Source organism: Sceloporus undulatus, chromosome 6 (assembly GCF_019175285.1).
Source record: "Sceloporus undulatus isolate JIND9_A2432 ecotype Alabama chromosome 6, SceUnd_v1.1, whole genome shotgun sequence".
Lineage (NCBI taxonomy): Eukaryota > Metazoa > Chordata > Lepidosauria > Squamata > Phrynosomatidae > Sceloporus > Sceloporus undulatus.
The window spans coordinates 35,541,083-35,562,618 of record NC_056527.1 but is presented as its reverse complement, the minus strand read 5'-3'; the positions used below and the strand labels follow the sequence as shown (position 1 = coordinate 35,562,618).

The 21,536-nt window shown below is 38.8% G+C and overlaps 1 protein-coding gene across 1 annotated transcript in view; it reads left to right on the top strand.

Moving 5' to 3' along the window:
• VWDE (von Willebrand factor D and EGF domains) overlaps positions 1-21,536 on the top strand; it is a 53,235-nt gene that overhangs the window by 8,703 nt on the left and 22,996 nt on the right. Inside the window, exons 4-13 of the mRNA XM_042477635.1 lie at positions 845-910; positions 1,908-2,167; positions 3,696-3,785; positions 4,806-4,950; positions 7,511-7,725; positions 8,532-8,605; positions 9,972-10,245; positions 14,135-14,343; positions 15,551-16,551; positions 17,603-17,739. Of these exons, the coding sequence (XP_042333569.1) occupies positions 845-910; positions 1,908-2,167; positions 3,696-3,785; positions 4,806-4,950; positions 7,511-7,725; positions 8,532-8,605; positions 9,972-10,245; positions 14,135-14,343; positions 15,551-16,551; positions 17,603-17,739 (2,471 nt within the window). The remainder of the gene's footprint in view (positions 1-844; positions 911-1,907; positions 2,168-3,695; positions 3,786-4,805; positions 4,951-7,510; positions 7,726-8,531; positions 8,606-9,971; positions 10,246-14,134; positions 14,344-15,550; positions 16,552-17,602; positions 17,740-21,536) is intronic.

Genomic DNA, 21,536 nt, shown 5'->3' with positions numbered 1-21,536 from the left:
AGATAAGACTGGAGTGCACTCAACACTGAGAAGGAAATTGCAACAAGTTTAACTTTATACCTGCATGAATCATTTAGATATTACACAGCCATTTCTACTGCGTGCAAATTAGTATTCATTTCATAGGTCAAAGATTTATGTTCCCTCATAGGAATTTGAAAGCTTGCCTGTTGAATGCAGTGGGGCTAACTTCAGAGTAGACATGCATAGAATTGCTATGATAAGGTGATAGATGGTTTATGTGGCTGCTCCTGTTCCTGCAGGCTTACTTTCTCTCAGCTCTGTCCTTAGGCAGAATGAAGCAACTAAGATAGTGGATTTGGAGTATCATAAAAAGGCAGCATATTGTTAGTTGTTCATTCATCGTCTTATTGTATTGCAACACTGCAGAATTAATGCAGCTTAACACCACTTTAACTGCCATGGTTACATCCTATGGAATTCTGAGATTTGTAGTTTGTTGGGGAACCAGAGCCCTCTGAGAGAGAAGGCCAAATATCTCATGAAACTACAGATCCTAGAATTCCAGAGCATTGAGCCATGGCAGTTAAAATGGTGTCAAACTGCATTAATTCTGCAGTGTAGATGTAGCCAGAGAAAGGTGCTTGTGGGATTTTTGTCTTCAGATGCCAAAATAATGTGATTTCACTCTTGTAGTGTTTTTGCTACAGCTGATAGACTCAACCACCATTTTGGAATTGGCCACTGTTTTTAGTCTAGGCTCATAAACCCAAAGTGTTAATTCTCTAATTTATGTCAATTAGGTTTAACATAAAACAAAATGGTACATGTTCCTGTTGAATGGCCCATTGTTATAGATATAATATAAGGAATATATCTGTAGTTATTTCAGGTGCAAATCAGCATGCCTGCCAGTCTGGGGATGCAGAAACTGGAACCATCTGCAGCAGTAAGTATTTTTCATTACCAATATAGTTTTTATTTGACTGTTACATTTATGAAAATGGACCAGTGATTCACTGTATGTTATAGCTCTGTTTTACATACACACATCCATGCATGTATACCTGCATACACACACATGTGCATACATACACAGAGAGAGAGAGAGAGGATACATCTACACTGTAAAAATGATGCAGTTTGACACCACTTAAACAGTCATGGTTCCATCCTACAGAATCATGGGATCTGTAGTTTTGTGAGGCACCAGCACTCTTTGGCAGAGAAGGCAAAACACCTTATAAAACTACAAATCCCAGGATCCCATAGGATGGAGCTACAGCACTTAAAGTTGTGTCAAACTGCATTGTTTCTAGAGTGTAGATACACCCATTGTCTTCTCTTTCTGAAAAAAAATTGTGAACCATGTTAAGATGTTACACTGAGACTACTTTTTAAAAATGGTTTATGGTGAACGGACAAGTGTGCTGGTTGACAGTGGTCAGTTGCTCCTGGCTGAAAATGAATTTGTTTGTGACTGCATCCACACTGAAAAAATAATCCTGTTTGACACCACTTTAACTGCCATGGCTTCATGTTATGGAATTCTGGAAATTGTAGTTTTGTGAGACATTTCACTTTCTCTGTCAGAGAGCTCTGGTGCCACAACAAACTACAATTCCCAATATTCCATGGCCTTGGGCCATGGCAGTTAAAATGTTGTTAAACCATATTATTTCTGCAGTGCAGATGAAGCCTGTAACTTCTGTTGATTTCACATTCATGTGTTCCCTGTAGGAATAACTGCCCCTCTCTCCCTGCCCTCACTTATTATATGCTACATTTTATCTTTCCTCTATAATGTTGAGTCTAGGTAGAAAATCACTGTTTTGCTTCTTACTTGTTTCTAGGACCTTGTTATATTTTCATTTGTTAATATTATGGTTTGTTTTAAAATGTTTTAAATGGCAGTAACACGATTTCTCCATTTGCTTTGTTGTTAGATAAATTGCCTCCTTCTGCATTGCCACTTCCTTTGCCACCTCCTCCAAGCACACCTGACATTGTGGCAGAATTACATGATAGCAGCATTTTCCTAAGGTGCACCTTTGATGTTCCAACTGCAAACATCTCTATGGGTTTTATTGTGGCTTGGTCCAGACTGTCTCCTGAAGGCATCAAAGAAGAACTGAAACAAGAGACAACAGTTCAGGCTTCCTCGCTTTTAGAACTGGATGGCATAAACCTCAGACTTGGAGATAGGGTATGTTTAAGTGTTCCGTTGCTGGTTTCTGTTTCCACAGACAAATAATGCTCAGTACCAACCTTGTAATTACAAGTGCAAAAAGTTAATCCTTAGGAAAGGCTCTATAACAAATAATGAAAAGCTGAATAACAAACCTTTTATGTGTAACAGTCTTATGGAAAAAGCACTATCAGTGGATACATCTACACTTTGGAACTAATGCAGTTTGACTCCACTTTAAGTGCTGTAGCTCCATTTATGGAATCCTGGGATTTATAATTTTACAAGATCATTAGCCTTCTCTGCCAAAGCATGCTGGTGCCTCACAAAACTACAAATCCCAGGATTAAGTAGGATGGAGCCATATCAGTTAAAGTGATGTCAAACTGTATTATTTCTATGGTGTAGATGCACCCATTATCTCTCATGTTGTAGTTGTTGCACATCGAATTCCAGAAGTCTATTAAACTCATTTCTTATGATGATAGTGAATGAATGAAAATGGTTGAGTTGGTATCTCTAATTGCTCGAATTTTATTTTTAAAAAGGGGCAGGAGGGGGAGAAAAAAGGGAATGTGGCAGCACCTTTAAAACAAACTGGCCTTCCTTTTTTGCATTTTCCAGTTAGTCTTAAAGGTGCTGCCACATCCCCCTCTTTTTTTCTTCTCTCCACCCTTCCTCCTTTTTTATGCTGCAAGAGACTAACAGCTGCTTCTTTTAAAACTAAATTTTGTTTTTGTCTCTCTTGGTGACTGGCAGAAAAAACAATTTTATCTGGCTCTGAACAAATTTATAACTTCACTCTGCGTAAAAACCGACTCAGCGCAATGTAGTCTCTCTGTCTAGGACTTACAGGTAGTTGAGGTTTTCAGGCTACACATGGGCTATTTAAATTTCACTTGTTTTGCAAGCTTTCCATAAAAATGTAGGTTCCTCCAACATGTATATCTTTATGTGTCAGACAAACATCACAGCCTGGTTTATTGTCTTCTGTTCTTTTCTATTTTGTTCTGAGAGCTAGCGTCATGTAGTGGTATGAGTGTTGGAGGACACTGGGAGACAGGATTCAAATCCCTGCTTGACCATGAAAACCCAGTGGGTGATATTGGGCAAGTCAGTCTTTATCAGCCTCAGAAGGAGGCAAGGGCAGACTTTCGCTGAACAAAATCTGCCAAGAAAACACTGTTGCCTTAGGGTTGCTATAAGCCAGAAATGACTTGAAGGCACACAACAACATAACAACACAACAATTCCTATTTTATTCCTTTTGGAATTCCACCTTGAGGATGAGCCATGGGTTACTCAAACATTTGTAACTTCCAATTTAAATACCATCTAGAATGGAAATGTTTGTTTTGCCTCTTTTTCCATTTGTTCTCTTAAGATTTGCATCATACTGAAACTTGATTTTATACCAGAGTGATCACCCGGCTCTTGGTCTAGGAAGAACAGTACTGAATAAAACTCAGTCACATCCACTTTTTGATATTGTCATGATCCACAATTGTTTTTGTCTTAACTTGATATTATCTTGTTTGTTTAATAGATTTACTGTAGCAGTTATGCCTTTTCCTTAGAGAAGCCAGAGATGCAGAGTGCCCTCTCTGAAAGCATGGAATTTTTTGCAGGAATTAAGGTATAATAATAACAATAACAGCAGCAACAACAGCAGCAAAAAAATTCTGGAGTCATAATAAACTGCTGTTCTCCTTATTCAAGCATACTAAAAAGTAGTATTTCGGGGAGGAGGGGGTTGACAAATGAGAAAATTTTCCTGCATTGATAATGAAATAAATGCACTAATAGTATTTATAAGTAATAAATGGTAACTCTCCAAGTACCTGCAGTTCTCTCTAGGTTCAGATCTGCTGCCCTGGGGATGGGTGAGCTAGGATGGGGCCTAGGTACTCTTTGGCCTAATACAGTAGAATTCCACTAGACCAGAGATTCCCAAACTCTCCATGTATTTTGGACGTCAATCCCCAGAAGCTGAATTCCCCATTGGCTTGCATGAAGTTGTACTTTGACTTACAACAGTGAGAAAAGTTTGTGATTATTGAAGTCTCACTGATTCCATGATTAAGGATGGTTGTCTGCATGGGCCAAATAAAATGTTCTCCCCCTGTTCCCATGGTGATCAGTCTAGATGATGCAGGGCCCAGTCTCCGATTCCGATGTGAACTGTCTGGATGACATCTGGGAACGGTCAGGATATCTCCAGGACCAGAATAGTTTGGGCTGCTCCTGAAGTATTCTGGCCCTTGCAGACCTGTGGTTTATTCTTTCTGTATTACACTTTTTTTTTGTATTCCTGTCCCTCATGATTTCATGTGCAAAGTATGGGGTTTTTTAAATCTAGTTTTCATTTAGAGACCCTTTGGGGAAAATATTTGGATTTAGTTTAGTACTGGCGAGTCCGTTTTTGCAAGATTACAGAAATTAATTGTAAGGGAGATTTTGTTCCCTTCATGACAAGGTTTTCAGTAGGATATTATCTTGGTAATTGTCTGCTGTTATTTTACATAACTGTAAAAAAAACCCAGTCTTCCCTTTCAGTTTCTTTTAACATTGTTCTGAGACTGTTACATAGTTTGAACAGGAAGATAATTCCATATAGATGTCTTGCATTGTTAGCTTTTGTCTTTTTTCCCCCTAGCTTCATCCTGAGACATTTACTATATCAGAAGATGGAAAGGAATACAGACTAGCAATAGAGAGCAAAATTCCCATTCCTTGTCCTCAAGCTAGTCATCTGGAAAATGATTGTAAAATCTCATTAAAATTAAGTACAATAGAAGAAGGTAATTTCTTCTTTGTTTCCCCACCACCACTTTTGTCTTTAATTGTATTCCTAACCATCATTTTGGTTCAACATTATTATGTGGTAAGATACATAGCTGTCTGAATTTGTATCAGCATATAAATAAGATGGAGATCGGATCCAGCACCCAATTTTCTACCCCTGCCCCTCCACCCTACTCCCTCCAGCATGTCAAAATACCATCTTTTCTCTTTCCAGTTGTCAAATTGGAAGGAAAAGAAGGGATGTGAGAGTGGTGAGGTTTTGGTGTGTTTGCATGCACTTGATAAACCCCATTGTCTCATTCTGAAACTGTGTGTAGTTCCAGGCGGCTCCAAGGGTTCTTTTGGTGCTGGGTGCTGACAATAGCATGAGCTTTATTGACGGTAAAACATGCAGGAGATGGTACACAGCAAAGAAACATTCCAGCACTTTTGCTGATGCAGTCTCACAGCCAATGGTTGTACTAATCTCCAAATAAATTCTATCCAGACCTGTCCCTTCATGTGGCAATGGAATCAAATCGCTGTTGCTGGACGTATAGGGCCCTGGATTGGGATACTCTCCCCCCTCCCAACTGAGGTAGATAGAAGGTGGGTTCTCAAGTTGTACAGTGCAGAAGTAAACAGAATCATGGTGCTCAAGTGTACCCCATCTCCCCACTTAATAGCTATATGAATTATCCAGTCAGGCTAGTCACAAAGAAATATTCACTCCTGTGTCCATTTACAACCATCGTATCTTTTCTCAGGTTCAGAATGCAAAGCAAATGCAAAAACTATCCAACAAGGGCACTAAAGCAGCAAGCACATAGCTTTGGAATGCCCTTAGATCCATCCCTGCCATTGGAGGCCCAAGTGGACTCTGTGGCTCAGACTGTTTGGCACCAACTTTAACTGGTGTCCCAATTATGGCCTTCCTTGGATAGAGATAATGTAGCCACAATATGCACTGGCAACGTCCTGATTGGACTATTGTAATTTATTCTACATGGGGCTGCACTTGAAGAAGTTGTGAAAACCTCTCCAAGTAAGTAGACTTGGATGCTGCAGTTAGTGCAAAATGATGCATTTTGATTGCTGATTGGAATACCATATGGACAGCATATAATGCCATTCTTAAAAGAATTGTACTGCTCCCAATACACTTCTGGTCTGAATTCAAGGTGATTGTGATGACATTTAAAGAACCTTGATACTAAAGGGAACTTGGTACTAGAGGGAAAGCTTCTTCCTATCAGTGCCTGGTTGAGGGTTGAGATCTGCTGGGGAGGCTGCTTCTTTGTCCCAACAGTGAGGTCCATACAGTATGTTGAGACACAGGAGAGGACCTTCTCATCTATAGCACGCAATTGTAGAATGCCCTCCCCTTGGAGACATGATTGACACCAACATTCATTTCATTTAACTGCCAAGTGAAAACTTGGTTGTTTCCCAAGGCCTTTTGGTCTCATTAATTCATTTCAACTATTGATGTACTTAGTTTTTTAATAAAACAACAACACCTTTTGATCTATTAAATCTATTTTAACTCACTATTAGGTTTAATACGTTTTAGCTTATTTAAATTATTTTTATTGTTTCCAAATGTTCAGTCTGTTATCTCAATTTTATTTGTAAGTTGCCCTGAGATCTTTTGATATTGGATGGGGTACAAATATTTAAATAAATAATAGTAAAATAATGCAGAATAACTCTTTCATGCCACTGGACAGCTGTGATGCTAACAAGGACTCTAAAACCCATCTACCTAGTGGCAGAGGCCCAGTTCACTACACCTAGCTGCCTCATAGCATTACATTCATGTGGCCACCTTGACTCAATTGCAGCCTCTCAACCTAACCCTCTCCACAGAGCCTTTAAGGAAAAAGTGGGGAATGGGTGACTGGAAAAGAATAATGTGCTTTTGGCTCCAAGGGGTAAATGGAATGAAATAGGTAAGATACCATTGACAAAAAAAAAAAAATGATTGCCATAAAGAAATAACTGTATTCTATTAGCCTTGGAAAGTCTCATTAGGCCAAAATCCTGAACATTTTTAAATCTAGGAAAATATTCTACTGATCTCATTGGGACTTGCTTCTGAGTAGATATGTGTATGATTGTGTTTTTAATGTAAATGGAACATTGTTCTGCAGGGAAAAGAAACCTCTCCAAGTAAATAGACATGTACTCTCTTCCAGTATTGGACTTGCACACACACACACACGGGGAGAGAATGAGAGAGAGTCAGGGTATTGATAAATCAAAAGGAAGGAGGTGAAGAAAACCATCAAAACTTAATCTTAAAATATAAGTACAGTATGTAGAAAGATCTTGTAGCACCTTTGAGACTAACTGAAAGAAATAAGTTGACAGCATGAGCTTTCATAGACTTCAGATGGTTTTCGTGGAGTGGAAGCCAATGACAGACATATATGCCATAGGTATGTGAGAATGTCAATTCAATATCGAAATCCTTTGTGTATGGAAATGAAGTAGCATAAGGTTTAGCGAAGTTATGACCTTATGTTATCTTTCCAAAAAAATGGGCTACTAATGGTTTTATCTGTATTGGAACAGAAAAAGATCTGGAGGTCTTAAATGTGGCTCTGTCTTCTTGCCGTGTGGATCTTCCTCATCAACCCTGCTTCAATGGAACATGTAGCCAGACCAGTGTCCATTATACTGCTGTGAGCGATTTCACTCAAGATGGCAACCGAAGAACCAAGATTGTGGTGGAGCCTATCATTAGTAACAATTTCCTTTGGAATGGCTATGCACCAGGGAGCATTCAGGTGAAAAACCATCCCCTTCAGTATTGATTACAGAAAAGAAAAGTGGTACAGGAAAACCATGTAGTTAATGAAAACAGGTGATTCTTTCCTGATTCAGTATTTTGATTTATACCTTCTCTTTCATCCATAATGGAATGCAAGCTGACATACCAGGAGTTCCCAGGCAATTTCCCATGTAGGTACTGATTAGGCTCAAGCCTGCTTAAATTCTATAGCTTGGCATCATCATGAACTCTCAGACTGTCTTGTTGCTCCTAATACATATATTTGTGTGTTTGGAACATAGTGTTCCTTTAGGGGTCTTGAGTGCTAAAGTGGGATAGTAAAGCTTTTAAATAAATGTAATAATAATTATTAAAACAGTTACTAAGAGTGATCTTTTGTAATAATGCTTTTAATTTGTGTAGTATTTTAGTGTCTTTATCATGCTTGTCCTCACAGTAGAACTGGAAATGATGATCGCTGGGAGTTCCATTAGGGAATGGACAGATGAAAAAAGTTACTTCTCCCAAGATCTTGTTGTGAATGCCAATCAAAATAGTACCAGATTCTTATGAAGAACTGGGAAATGTCAGCTTCAAGTGACTTTGGCATGTAATTTTTCATGTCTTGATTGAAACTATGTATGCTCTTTGTATTAATTTTGGAGCATCCTGCAAACAAATCTTGGGGAAATGATGTTTTTTGAATGACAATTCCCAGATTCTCCAGGCTAGTGGAAGTTTGAGGGGTAGGATCTGAAGGATTTTACATCAGAAGATTTACCATAATAACCTCCTGTGAATGTATTCATTTTTCTCTCAAAGGTTACTGTGAAGGATCTTCCTTTTTCTTATTGCTACTCTTTTACGGACCCACACATCATTACCTTTGATGGCAGGTAATTAACAGATTTCCTACTGTGGCATGTTTTTCTTTTAAAGAGAATGAATGACTTTGTGCTGACTCTATTAAGAGAGTTGTTGTTTCTATCTGTCAAATGAATCCCAGAATGAAAGGAGAGGAGGTTTTCCTTTAGCAGTTGTTTCAGCTTAATGGTGCTGGTTGTTATATTTCTGAAGGAAAGCTGTTCACTTTGTTGCAATGAAACCCAACCAGTGAAGATTATATCTTTGAATGGTTCTATAGAATATGCCTCTGGAGAAGTGCAGCGGCTGGATACTCCATGCTCACAATGCATAGCCAGGGACAGCAGGCACTTATTAAAGTCCATGTTATAGTGAGCATCAACTAGGCAAAGAGGCAGTGATAGATTTGGTTCAGCCCAGTCTCCTAGCAACTGCCTAGAATACATAAAGCTAAGTGCAGCTTGACATAAGGGTTTTGTGGCAGCCATGTGCTGTGCTTCTTCCAAACTGTCATAGAGCCTTCCCATTTAAAAAGAAAAGAAAAGAAAAAGAAAAAATATTCCATGCATTTGAATGACATATTTTCCATCCTTTTCTTCTGCTTATGGCATATTTAGGAAGTGGAGGGAGCACTGATGCACCAAGGATTCAGGGAAAGTATTAAAAAATATGGAGGAGAGAGTTCATCATCCCTCTCAGTCCCCTTTGACAAAAAAAAAAAAAAAAAAAAAAAAAAAAAAAAAATTCAAGAGGAAGCACGATAAAAAAAACAGCCTTACCTAACCTTATGCCCTCTGGATGTATTGGGCTATAAATACTACCACCCTGGAAACCAGGGTTCAAATCTCTGCTAGACCACGGAAACCCACAGGGTGACCTTGGGTCAGTCATGCAGACTCAGTTATAGAGGATGGCAATGCCCCCCAACAAATTTTGAAAAGAAAACCCTGTGATAGATTTGTCTTAGTGTTGCCATAAGTCAGAAACAAATTGAAGGCTCACAGCAACAATATACAGTTGTCCCTCCATATTCGCTAGGGTTAGGGGAACAACCTTTCTTTCATGGACAGCGCTGTGCAAATTTACAGCGCTTCATAAATAAAGGTTAATAATAATAATAATTTTCTGAAAGAAAAATGAACAAAATATCAGAGACAAATTAGATGAAACAATAACCAACATGTAATTTGGCCCTGTGATTTTGGTGAGGGAGGCTAAAATCTTATTTACCCTCACCAAAGAATAAGATCCACTAAATTAAGTGGAACCTATCTGACTGAGTATGCATAGCATTAGGAAAAATAAAGATAAAAAGGTAGCGTTGCACAAACAAAGCTTTAAATGAACATTATTATGATGTTAAAATAACAGTAATGTTCTACTCTTTCTTTCTTTCAGGATGTATGACAATTTTAAAACAGGAACATTTGTGCTCTACAGAAGTGCTGCCCGTGATTTTGAAGTCCACGTGCGCCAGTGGGACTGTGGAAGCCTTTATTACCCAGCATCATGTAACTGTGGGTTTGTTGCCAGAGAAGGGGCTGATACAATAGCATTTGATATGTGCAGCGGCCAGCTGCATGATTCACAGCCACACTTATCTGTAAAAAGCAGAGACCCAGCAGACAACAATGTCAGGATCACTGAATCATATTTAGGAAGAAAAGTCACGGTGTGTAATCAGTTTTATATCTGCTTTACAGCTATTTGATTCAGGGGGAGTTTTTGTTTTGTATGTCTTCCACATACAAAAACTACATTTGGAGGAGAGTTTGGAAAACACTTTGGACTACAACTCCCAGGATTTTTCAGCATGGGAGTTGGGGGATTCTGGGAGTTGAAATCAAAAAAGTAACTTTCCATCCTCTGATTTTGGTTTATCATTGCAAGAAGAAACCTCATCATATGCTCCTCCCTCCTCTCCTTCTCTTGCGTTCTGGGATGGCCATGACTTGATTTTGAGCCTCCACTTCTCATTCTAAGTAAGGATAGTTGAATGTTTGGTCTGAATCTGGGGCACGTTACAGACCGCCCAGAACGGGTGGTCTGCCGCCGCCGCCATTTGCAGCACGGAAGAGCCCCAGCGTCCAAACCGCACGGCTCCTCCGCGCTGCAAATAAGAAGCACCAAAATGGCGCTTCTCTTTGCATCGCAGTTATGACGCCACGAGGTGCCAGCACATCATATGTGCTGTGCAACGTGTGGACGCAACGCATCCGCTACGTCAAGATGACAGCTCCTGTGTGGGACGGGCGCTGCCATTTTGTACGGACTCGGTCTTTATTAGGTTTAGGGGCATCTGGAAGTGACGCCCCTTTCTAACCCTAGTATGGACCCAGTCCGTACTATAGGCCCATCTGTAACGGGCCTGGGCAAATTAAATAATCTTAATTATACTTTACTGAAATAAGGTGGCCTTAGTTTATGAATATACCAAAGATGATTATTTTGAAGAAAGCAAGGAAGACAATGCAGTGGGAAGTTTACAACTGAACATTAAGAAAACAAAATAATGACCACAGATGACTTATATAACTTCAAAATAAACAGCAAAGATTTAGAAATAGTTCAAGACTTCCCATACCATGGTTCAATCATTAATCAGAATGGAGACTGTAGTCAAAAAAATCAAAAGATTAGGACTTGGAAGAGTAGCTATGAAGGAACTAGACAAGATTCTGAAGTGCAAAGACAAATAATTGAATAATAAAGTTAGGATTGTACATCCGATCTTATTTCTCATTTTATGCATGGTTTGCAAGTTGGGTGGTGAAGAAAGCGGATGGGAAGAGAATCAGCTGATTTGAAATGTACTGAAGAAGAGTTCTGCAGATACTGTGGACTGCTTAAAAGACAAATAAATGGTCTCACAGCAAATCTCCCTAGAAGCTATGATGACTGAACTGAGGTTGTCATACTTTGGCTACATCATGAGAAGCCATGACTCACTAGAAAAGACGGTTATGCTTACTAAGGTAGAAAGCAGCATGAAAAGAGAAAGACCACATCCAGATGGATAGAGTCAACCAAGGAAGCCACAGCTATGAGTCTGAGAGATGTGAGCAAGGTGGTTGAAGAGAGGGGTACTTTGCGGGTTCTTATACATTGGGTCACCATAAGTTGAGGTCGATTTGATGTCAGATAACAACAAAGTTTATGAAGCTGTTTCATTTCAATAAAACATAGGTACATAGGTACAGTGGGCCCTGTATATCCACTGGGGTTTGATTTCAGGATGCCCATAGACATCAAAATCTGTGGTTGCTTGAGTCCCATTAAATGCAATGGCATAGTAAAATAGTAAAATTATATATATAATAATTGCATTTAATGGACTTCAAGCTGTGGAAGGTTGAATCAATGGATTTAAAACAATCTCTGGATAAGGAGGGACAGCTGTAATATTAACCCCTTATAATGTTAGGTTATACTGCAAGGCTGTAATTAGGCAAATGATCTCATTGCATTATAGTGTAAGCATTAAGTATTGCAAAACTGGAATTACAGTTTGAAAACTGGGGAAGGAAAAAGTTTCTGATTTCATCTCAAATCTTGAGAAAAGAGGAACTGGGAGCAAACAAGCTGTAGGTATATTCATGTAACAACAAGCCATCATTCTTCAGTTTGGTCTCATTTACATTACTTTCTAAGACAAAATTACTTCTGTTACATTCTCTAGAAAAATTATCTTCTCTTTTATCACTTTACAACTTGAAATATGCTTCAGATTGAAGAGTATAAGATAGGAGGAATTTGTTTCAAGGAAAAAAACTACATTAATGTATATTTGCAAAGGCTCAATTTGACTGAAAATAGGTGTTAGTGAAATCTACACCTTTTCCCATTTCCTGCCTCTGATTTTTCTCCTTGGTGTTTCTCTTCCTTTCATTTTATCTGAATCTCATTAAAAAGACATGAACCACTTCCTATTAGTTTGAACAATCATCTCATAATGTTTCTAATGCTGGCTACTATACTGCCACAGTTTTTTCCTAATCGGACCTTTTCTTATAAAATCTTATATTGCACATATCATCCTTTCTCGATAGATAATACATTATTATTTTTTAAGCAAGAGTGGACTTTTCTTAACTTGGAATACTGCCCTGGGCTTCACAGGCCCAAACTAGATGTCATATTGGACACATTGTTAAACTTGTAGATTTTAATGCTTAGTGGGAGAAAGCAGCTGTGAAGTGAGGAAACCTGGATTGAGGTCACAGTGCAAGTTCAGAGTGTACATAACGCGTTCCCCTGTAGCATTTTCTCATTCAATTTCATTCCCCCACAGAGATGGTGCAGAACTATCACTCTGCAGGATGTGATTTTTGGAAGGAAAAGGGCTCTGGGTAAAATGAACCCTCTTGTCCTGCACTGTGGTCCCAATCTTTACATCTATTTTGGAAAAAAGGAGAAGGAGAATGACAGATGTTTGTGCATCTAGTTTGACCCATAATTTCTTGGTGATATTTCAGCCTTCCCTTTTCTTATGCCATTTGTTGTTCTTCTTCTTAACTGCTGTCAGTTTTGACTTAGGTGGCCCTGAGAATGACAGACCTTAAAGTCACCCTTTCATCACAGCTGTGCTCAGGTCAGACTCAGGGACGTGGCTTCTTTCGTTGAATCTATCCATCTGCAGTGCAATCTTCCTCTTTTTCCTACTGCCTTCTGCTTTGCTAAGCATTATTGTCTTTTCTAGTGAGTCATGTTTTCTCATGATATGGCCCAAGTATGACAACCCTAGTTTAGTCATCTAGGAAGAGTGCAGGAAGGGGAAAAAATGATCCTAAAAATCCACCCTTACTGTATGGAGATTCTGTTGCTGTGTCTTGTAGCCATTAAGCTGAACACCTTGGTATTGTTTGAGTATCCACTTGGTTGTTTCATCTTATGGGAACAAAGCTCATAAGGGCAGAACAAGTCATGGGCCAGTCTGACTCTGATCCTCTCATGATCTTGTAGGCTGATATTGATAAATTTCTGGGTGTGGTCCAGAGTTGTTGATTTTTTAAGCATCATGAAGGTGTCTTTGCTAACTGCTCTTAAAATAAACGGTTCTCAATAATATTGATCAGGTCAGAATTCAATGACACAGCCATGTCGGGGATATCAGTATGCACACAGATCTTGTAACAGCTTTGAGACTAACTGAGTGAAAGAAGTAGCATAAGCTTTCACAGAACTGGTCTAGTTTCATGTATCTGAGAAAGTACACCAAGTCTATGAAAGTTTATATTACAACTTCTTTTGCTCAGTTATTCGTCCCAAAGGTGCTGCAAGAATCATTTGCATATTCTTAAGGCCAGTGACTGATTGCTTCAGGATTCCAGTCCTTTATACCTTGAAAAGACAGATGTCAGTAGCAAGAGAAGATGATGAAGAAGTAATTTCACAAAGAATGTGTGATTTTTAGCATAATATTGCAGGTAAAGAAAAGAGATTAAAATAGGAAGGGGATAAACATATTCATGTCATCTCCAAAACAGTTTTGAAATGAGGAACCTGATTTCAAGGCAGGAAAACATTTTTTTCCTGTTGTCTTTGCCATGTTATCTTTTTAGATCTTATTTTCATCTGGAGCTTTTATTCGAGCTGATGTGAGTGAATGGGGAATGAGTCTAACCCTCAGAGCCCCCAGTTCTGATTATAAACATACATTGGGACTTTGTGGAACGTTTGATGGCATTGCAGAGAATGATTACCATGATATGGATGGAAAAGAAATCAACAGAGGAGAGGATGCTCATCTGTCTTTTATTAGTGAGTGGAGGTAATAAGAACTTTACTAGTCTCATCAAGGTCTTTTTATTTTAAAGAAAACCCTCAAATGTTACTACTTATTGAAAACAGTCATTGTAATAGTCTGAGCCGAATGTTGGATTTAGATTACAATTTCCCCATTTGCAGTGGTCTTCTTTTTGTGGGGTTTATTCACAAATAGGTGTCTAGATCTTCACAGTCAATGAAGTTCACTGGTTACTTTGGATCAGAGCTCAGAAAAATTACATTTTTGGATTAGAACTTGTGGACTCTCCCAACCAACATGGCCAGTGGTCACTTAGATATCGGAATAAGCCCTGTGTGTTGGAGTTCTATTTGTCATTTTTACTCCAAACATTTCCAGTTACCAAAGACACAAGTCACCCTTGGGTTTTAAAAGGTGTCTAGAAGAGTTAATGGCTGCAGCAACAATATTACAAAACCAGAATTTGGAAAAGTTACTTTTGGAGACTAAAATCCCAAAACATTCCAGCAAGCATGGCCAATTTGACATCAGTCCTGGAATTTGTTGTTGAATGAAGTACTTAGAATTCTCTATCACTGTAGAGCTCTATTTCACTCCACTTTAATACCCTAGAACTTTAATACCAAAATTTTAATTCATCTCGTGAAGGCAATTTTCCATCTTCTTTTCTTAACAATTTATTGAAAAAGTATTAAGAAAAGAAGATGGAAAATTACCTTCACGAGATGAATTAATATTTTGGTTGGACTATATGGATGAGAATGGCTCTGGGGAAAGGGTGCACTGAGGTGTTTTAGTATAAAATAAGTAGTGTTAAAGCATATTTGGATATGAAGAAACTGTAACATTTTGTATTGTGAAACTTAAAAATATTTTTTAAAAAAATAACTTTAATACCCAATGTGATCTGATTCAGTACGCAATCTTTCTTGTCAGAATAACTTAGGAAACTACAGTTTTCTAACCATGCTAGAGTGCTCTAGCAAGGAATTCTGAGTCCCTCACTAAACTACAAATCCTAAAATTCTGTTAAGACAGAGATATGATAGTTCTATTAGGGACTGATAAAACTGAGTTGTGCAAAAAAACTCATAGCCCCAAATAAGCAACATTGCCAAGGTTTGTGCAAAGCTACAGCTGCACAAGCCATTTTTCCTATTGCTTCTTTGAATTGATACTGCTAGTCTGGGTTGTGGTCATCTTGAGATTTTCCTGTTGTTTTCCTTTACAGGATTTTGCCAGGGCAGAGCCTCTTTGACAAATCCCCAGCTCCCTCAAATGCAGCCAAGAAAGCACTTTTCTGTAGCTGTAGTGCTGGTGGTGTGGGAGTGGAACAGCCGACAAATAAACTGAATCCTGTTTCTGAAGCAGAATTTGCTTTATCTTGCAAAAGAAGTGAGAAGAATGTATGGCTTCCTTCCTTGATCCCAGAACTGGATGTTACAGCTGAATATATTAGCTCAGTTGATCATATCAGGGGCTTAAGGAAACGTGCAGCTGTGCTCAAAGAAGCTTCTTCTACTGTTCCCTCCAGAGAGGAGCACTCTCATAATCAAACACCTCTTCAGACAGCTCCCCCAGCTTACCCTGTTATCTTTCCAAACTCAAAGGCAGGCATTACAACAGATAAACTACCTCTTGGGAGCTTGGGAGCACACAGATATGCTGACATTTATGGCAGCCAGAAGCAGCACACAAGACATAATATCAGAGAACGTACAAAGCGCCAACAGTATTATGAGTACCTTTCGGTATTTCCATCCCAGAGTTTAAGCCAATCAGATCTTGATGGATTTAGCTATTTCTTTCCAGAAGATCACACAACTGGCATGCATCAGGAACTCCTGGCTTCCTGGCCCACACCTTCTGGCCTCACTGAGTCTGATGTGCTGGCTCTTTGTTGGGAGACAGTAGCCAATTCCAGCATAGGTACAGCTTGTAAAGCTTTCCTTGGCCAACGGACGGAGGATGCAGTGTTCATGTGTGTCAAGGATCTACAACTGAAGGATGATCTCAGCTGGGCAAAGGCCAGTTTGGCCCTGCTGGAAAATGAGTGTGAAAGAAGAATTTTGGAAGAAGTGAATTACCACACCAAGGAAAATGAGGGATTAATGGAGAATGTGATTTTAGCATTGAAATGCCCCAACTTCTGCAGTGGGAGAGGTCATTGTGTTGAATGGGGCTGTGCTTGTTTTCAAGGTTTCAGTTCTTATGACTGCAGTGTGTCATCTGGTGAGTTGAGCTCCACTGTTATTAGCCTTTTCATCCACTTGCTTTTGGCAAAGGTGCTTCATAATGGGCCTTCACATTATTTAATATCTGTCCTAATCTACACTAATCTGTTCTGCTCTCTGTTTTGTGTCTACACTCTTTCTTTTAGGAAAGCTATACAGGTTAGATTCCTGTTGTTCTGGATTTAACCATTGCTTAGTAAATCTGTAATGTCAACTTCTGTCCAAGGAATACAATTTCCTATGCTGGCCTCCATTTGGAATGTATCCTGATGCTTCCATGTAGTATCTTTCATTGTCTTAGCAAACATTCAAACATTTGTTCATTAAAAAAAACCACAAGATACTTTCTTCCACGTATTTTGCACACATCCCCAAAGCATTTAACATAGCAAACATTTCACTTGTACCCTTGATTCTAAAAACCCTGATCCTCGGGTGCGACTGTGATGTGGCATTCTGTCAGTTCCAGTATATGCCATCATATTTTGTATAAAATGTTTTATGCTTAGCTGTCACCTGAAATCTGAAGTTCTACTGTCAAAAAACAGTGTCATCTCTTCATTCTTTTTTGGCAAAAATTAGACTTTATTTGAATGTAATAATTTATATCATATCCTTAGGATGAATTTCTTCAAAGAAACCTTTAACATGAAATGCTGACATTAATTTGTTCCTTTGCCCAGACTTTTGGGGCTCTCAAATGGTAGACCCTTAGGACTATCATTCCAAAGCCATTGTGGAACTAATCTGTATTTTCTTCTTTAAAAGATTTTTCTGGCAGAATAAACAGTGGGAAAATATGGGAGGTATACAAATGGAAGATACTGTTGTCTGAACCCTGTGAAATTCCATCTTTGAGGCAGGACAACTTAGGATAAAAGACCTGTAGCTTTTGCCTTGGAATGAAAGTAGCTTTTGTATCTGTAGTATGTTTTTTTTTCCATATCTGTCTGTTACGATAGATATGTTGGTTGCTATCTACAATGTCTCTGTATACCATTTGCATGAAATGTCCATGTATCTTTCACTTTCTAATTTTCATTTCAAAGACCAGGTTCCAGAAATTATAGAGCTGGATCATGGAGGATTATGTGATGTTCGATTGTATGACTGCTCAACTGTAAGAGCTTTTGGACATGGGTTCACAGAGACACCTAACCTCAGATGTGAAATTAACAAATTGCAGGTGACTTGTATAGTAAATCTAACATTTAATCTTTATCAGGGTTCAAGCTTTAGAATATGAGGTCATTTAAAGGTATACTGCATCCATGTTGTATCCATGCTGTTAAATCAGGTGTCCTCTTAAAAGACTAAGGAACTGGAGGATAAGCAAACAGGTGTAAGAAGTAAAGATTGGAACCTCTTGTTTAGTATGGCCATGTACCTAGAACTTCTGCTCCTTTTTGGTGGATATACTGTAATCTCATTCAGACTAATTACCACCATTGCCATGCCATGTCAAAGTGCAATCCATGTGATATATCAGAGGCATCTGAACATTTGTAATGAAGTCTAAAATCTAGTTTTATTCCAGAACTCAGTAGACCCATTGATACATTATCTTACATTCAGGACTGATTCACTGGAGGTCCCACTCTCATTTGAATTATAATCCAAGTTTGCCCACATCATCTTCTTGTCACAACTCCGATAAAAACTGAAAGGCTACAAGGCATAAATTTTCTCATCTGAATCATGACCAGTGACTTAGCAATATCCTAGAGACAAAACTTGGAAGCAGTTTCTTATTTGTAAAAAATTCCTTTAGTAACCTGTTTCTTTTTATGGTACAGGTTGAGTCTCCCTTATCTGGAATTCCAAAATCCAGAATACTCCAAAAACCAAAACATTTTTCATGGCTTAGATAGTGACACCTTTGCTTTCTGATAGTTCAGCGTACACAAACTTTGTTTTAGGTGCAAAATTATTTAAAGTATTGTATAAAATTACCTGCAGACTATGTGTATAAGGTATATATGAAACATAAACAAATTTTGTGTTTACTACTGATGATGCCGAAAGGAGAAAAGCTGTGGTGATAGAAACAGCTGTCTTTCCAGGTTGTCTGCCCAAACTGCAGCAGTGGCATTACTTATAGTACTACTTTGGTTTCAGCATTGCTTTGGTTTCAGCTCCAGGGGTGAAAGGGTAAGAAACATGCCAAAATTGCCTCCCACACTCCTTGGGCACATCTGGGGGCAAGATATTAGGGCGGGGGTCTGGGAGACCCTGCAGATAGGTAAATAGCCCTGGGTGGCCACATGCAGCTATACCAGGGGTGAATCACCTGTAGCCTTTCAGATATTCTTGATCACCAACTCATATCTACTCAGTAAGCATGATCTGTGGCCAAGGATGATGCAAACTGTAGTTCAGTAACATTTGGGGAGTCACTGATTTCCCAGCCTTGCCCTATAAGTCTGGACCATATTAAGACTGTTGTCACAGGTGTGTACACTTTGGATGTTGCATGTTGTTGGGCTGTTGATTTCATTTGCACCTTAGCATAGTAGGCTAAACATCATGTAGTTAATATTAAACTGTTTCAAACTTGTGCATCATATACAACCCCATATTAACTAGTTCAAAATACATATGCTGTTATCAGTTGGATATTGAGGCAGGAAATAATAATTACAGGAGTGTTTTTGTTGGAAAGAAAACAATTATTCAGGTTGGAGTCTATCCAGGAGACTGGATTAATTGCCCAGTGCTGGAAAGCCAAAGTTAATCAAGCTCAAATTAATGTGTGGCCTCTGAATTTGAACAAGAGATACGGTGTGATGCATTTTTAATCCCTTATGTATAAGAAATTCCATTCTCACTTCTGAACAATAGAAAATATTTTCTTTTTCCAGTCAATCTTTTCTTTCCTCCCTTGGCTAGTTCTGGCAGATGCTGAGCTGAGGTTATTTTGGCAGGTTCTGTTACAAGTCAAGCTATGGATTTTCCTTGAGCACAACATGGATCCTCTCATTTGCAAGTCAGTCTGAAATGAGAAAGTCAACAGCACATTTACACTCCATTAAGTTAAAAGCCTGCCCGATCAAACTCCTAGTGAGACAATTATTGGGAGTTCACTTATCACAGTTTGAACTGTCTCCATGCTCCTCACTTATTGCAAGGGGGTTTGTTTTCTTTTGTTGTAACAGCAGCACCACTGGGCATGTGCTTCCAAAAAAGAAAACTCAGAAAAGAGGTTGCTATAGTCTAGACTTATCATTTTAGTGAGCAGACAAAAAAATACATGTCATCTATTAGGTTTAAATAACTATTACTTTTCTCCAAGGGAAGAACAGATCCTTTCCCTTCTGCCAGTAGCTTCTAGCACACAACATCTTTGTGTTCTCTTATATAGCACAGTCTGACCTAATTAAGGTTTTTGTCTAGTGGGCATTTTCTGGGAGGATGCCCCATAGAACTCAGTGGGACATGTTTCTGAGTACCGTATTTACCAGACTATAATTTGACCTCACGTATGAGTCGAGGGCAGGTTTTGGGGCCCAAATTATGGATTTTGATATGACCCATGGATAGGTAGAGGGTAAAATGTAAGGGCATGTAACAAAGAATTGAAAGAATGAAGCAAAGGAAAACAATGCCAAAGTACAACATTCCAGCAGGCATAACTGTTCGTGCCAATCCTAAAGTCTGGATGGATAAGAGAGTAGAGGGAGGTCAGTGCTTCCAGGACAGATTACACTTTTGTCTTTCACCAGAAGTGGTTCATTTTTTATTATTTAAAGTACAGTACTTACACTGACCCGTGGATGAGTTGACTCAGGTTTTTGGGGTCAATTTTTTCACCAAAATTTCTAGACTTAAACATGAGTATATACAATAAATATGCATAAAATTGTTCTGCATGTCTAAATAATAACTCCTCCATTTCTGATTACAAAGTACAGAATAATTCCCACCTAATAACATTTCTTTTCTTTCATTCCCCTGCTCCCTTAGCCCTTCATTTGATTTTTGCTTCACAGCAAAAGTTCTAGGGACCTTTCTAATTTCTGATATGTTTGGATAGCTCTAAGTACTATGACAAGTTTGGATAGCTCTTAAGTATTAGCTGGTAGAAGAACCTGGGTTGTTTTACTTTAAATGACCCATGAACATTCCATTCTTCTGACTGCAAATAGCTAATAGAGGGAATTGATTTATTTAGAGTATTTATGCTTCACCCTGCAGCCATAAGGATCCCAGGGCAGTTTATATCCACAAAAGCTCATGCTAAAATAAAAACCAGATAGTCTTAAAGGTGCTATTGCATTCCTTCTTTTTTCTGTCCCCCTCCCATCCTTCTTTTTAAGGGTAACTTACAAATACAGTAACTAATTTGACAGTTCCTTGGCCTCAGTCTTAAATAAGACATGCACATATGAGGTCAGAGCAATGGTAGTTGGAATCCAAAGGGAGGGCTTCTCATAATCCACTGGGACCAAAAGCATGATGGAGTTGTGCCTGGCTGTCCTTCCCTTGCTCAAAGACCAGAAACCGTTGGAACATAGAAACAAAGTATATAAGAGTACAGGAGAGGAATACACCATAATCCTTCTTTCACTGATTTGGGATGAAATATGCACATGACTGTGATTGCAGAAGGGACTTCTTAATTGGTTAACCCTCATCGATAAGTAAATGTGATGAACCAGAAATCTGTAACATGTCTGTACCTTTCCTTCCCTGAACTTCATTTCCCTAGCAAATCATCCACATACAAAGGCAGACCAAGCTTAGACACCCCTGCTTTTGTTGCATTTGCTTCCTGGGCAAATAGTATGATGGGAGCAAGCTTGATCAGGAAATTCATGGAAGAAGAAAGTGAACCCCCTTCTGCTGTATCACACCTCAGTTCCAAAACAGACCTTCCAGTGCATTTACCTTTTCTTTAAAGCCAGAGATCTTCAAATCATGGATTTTTTTTGTCCTCTGAACTATTTGGCCCTGACTTGGTAATGCCATGCTATGCAAAATGCT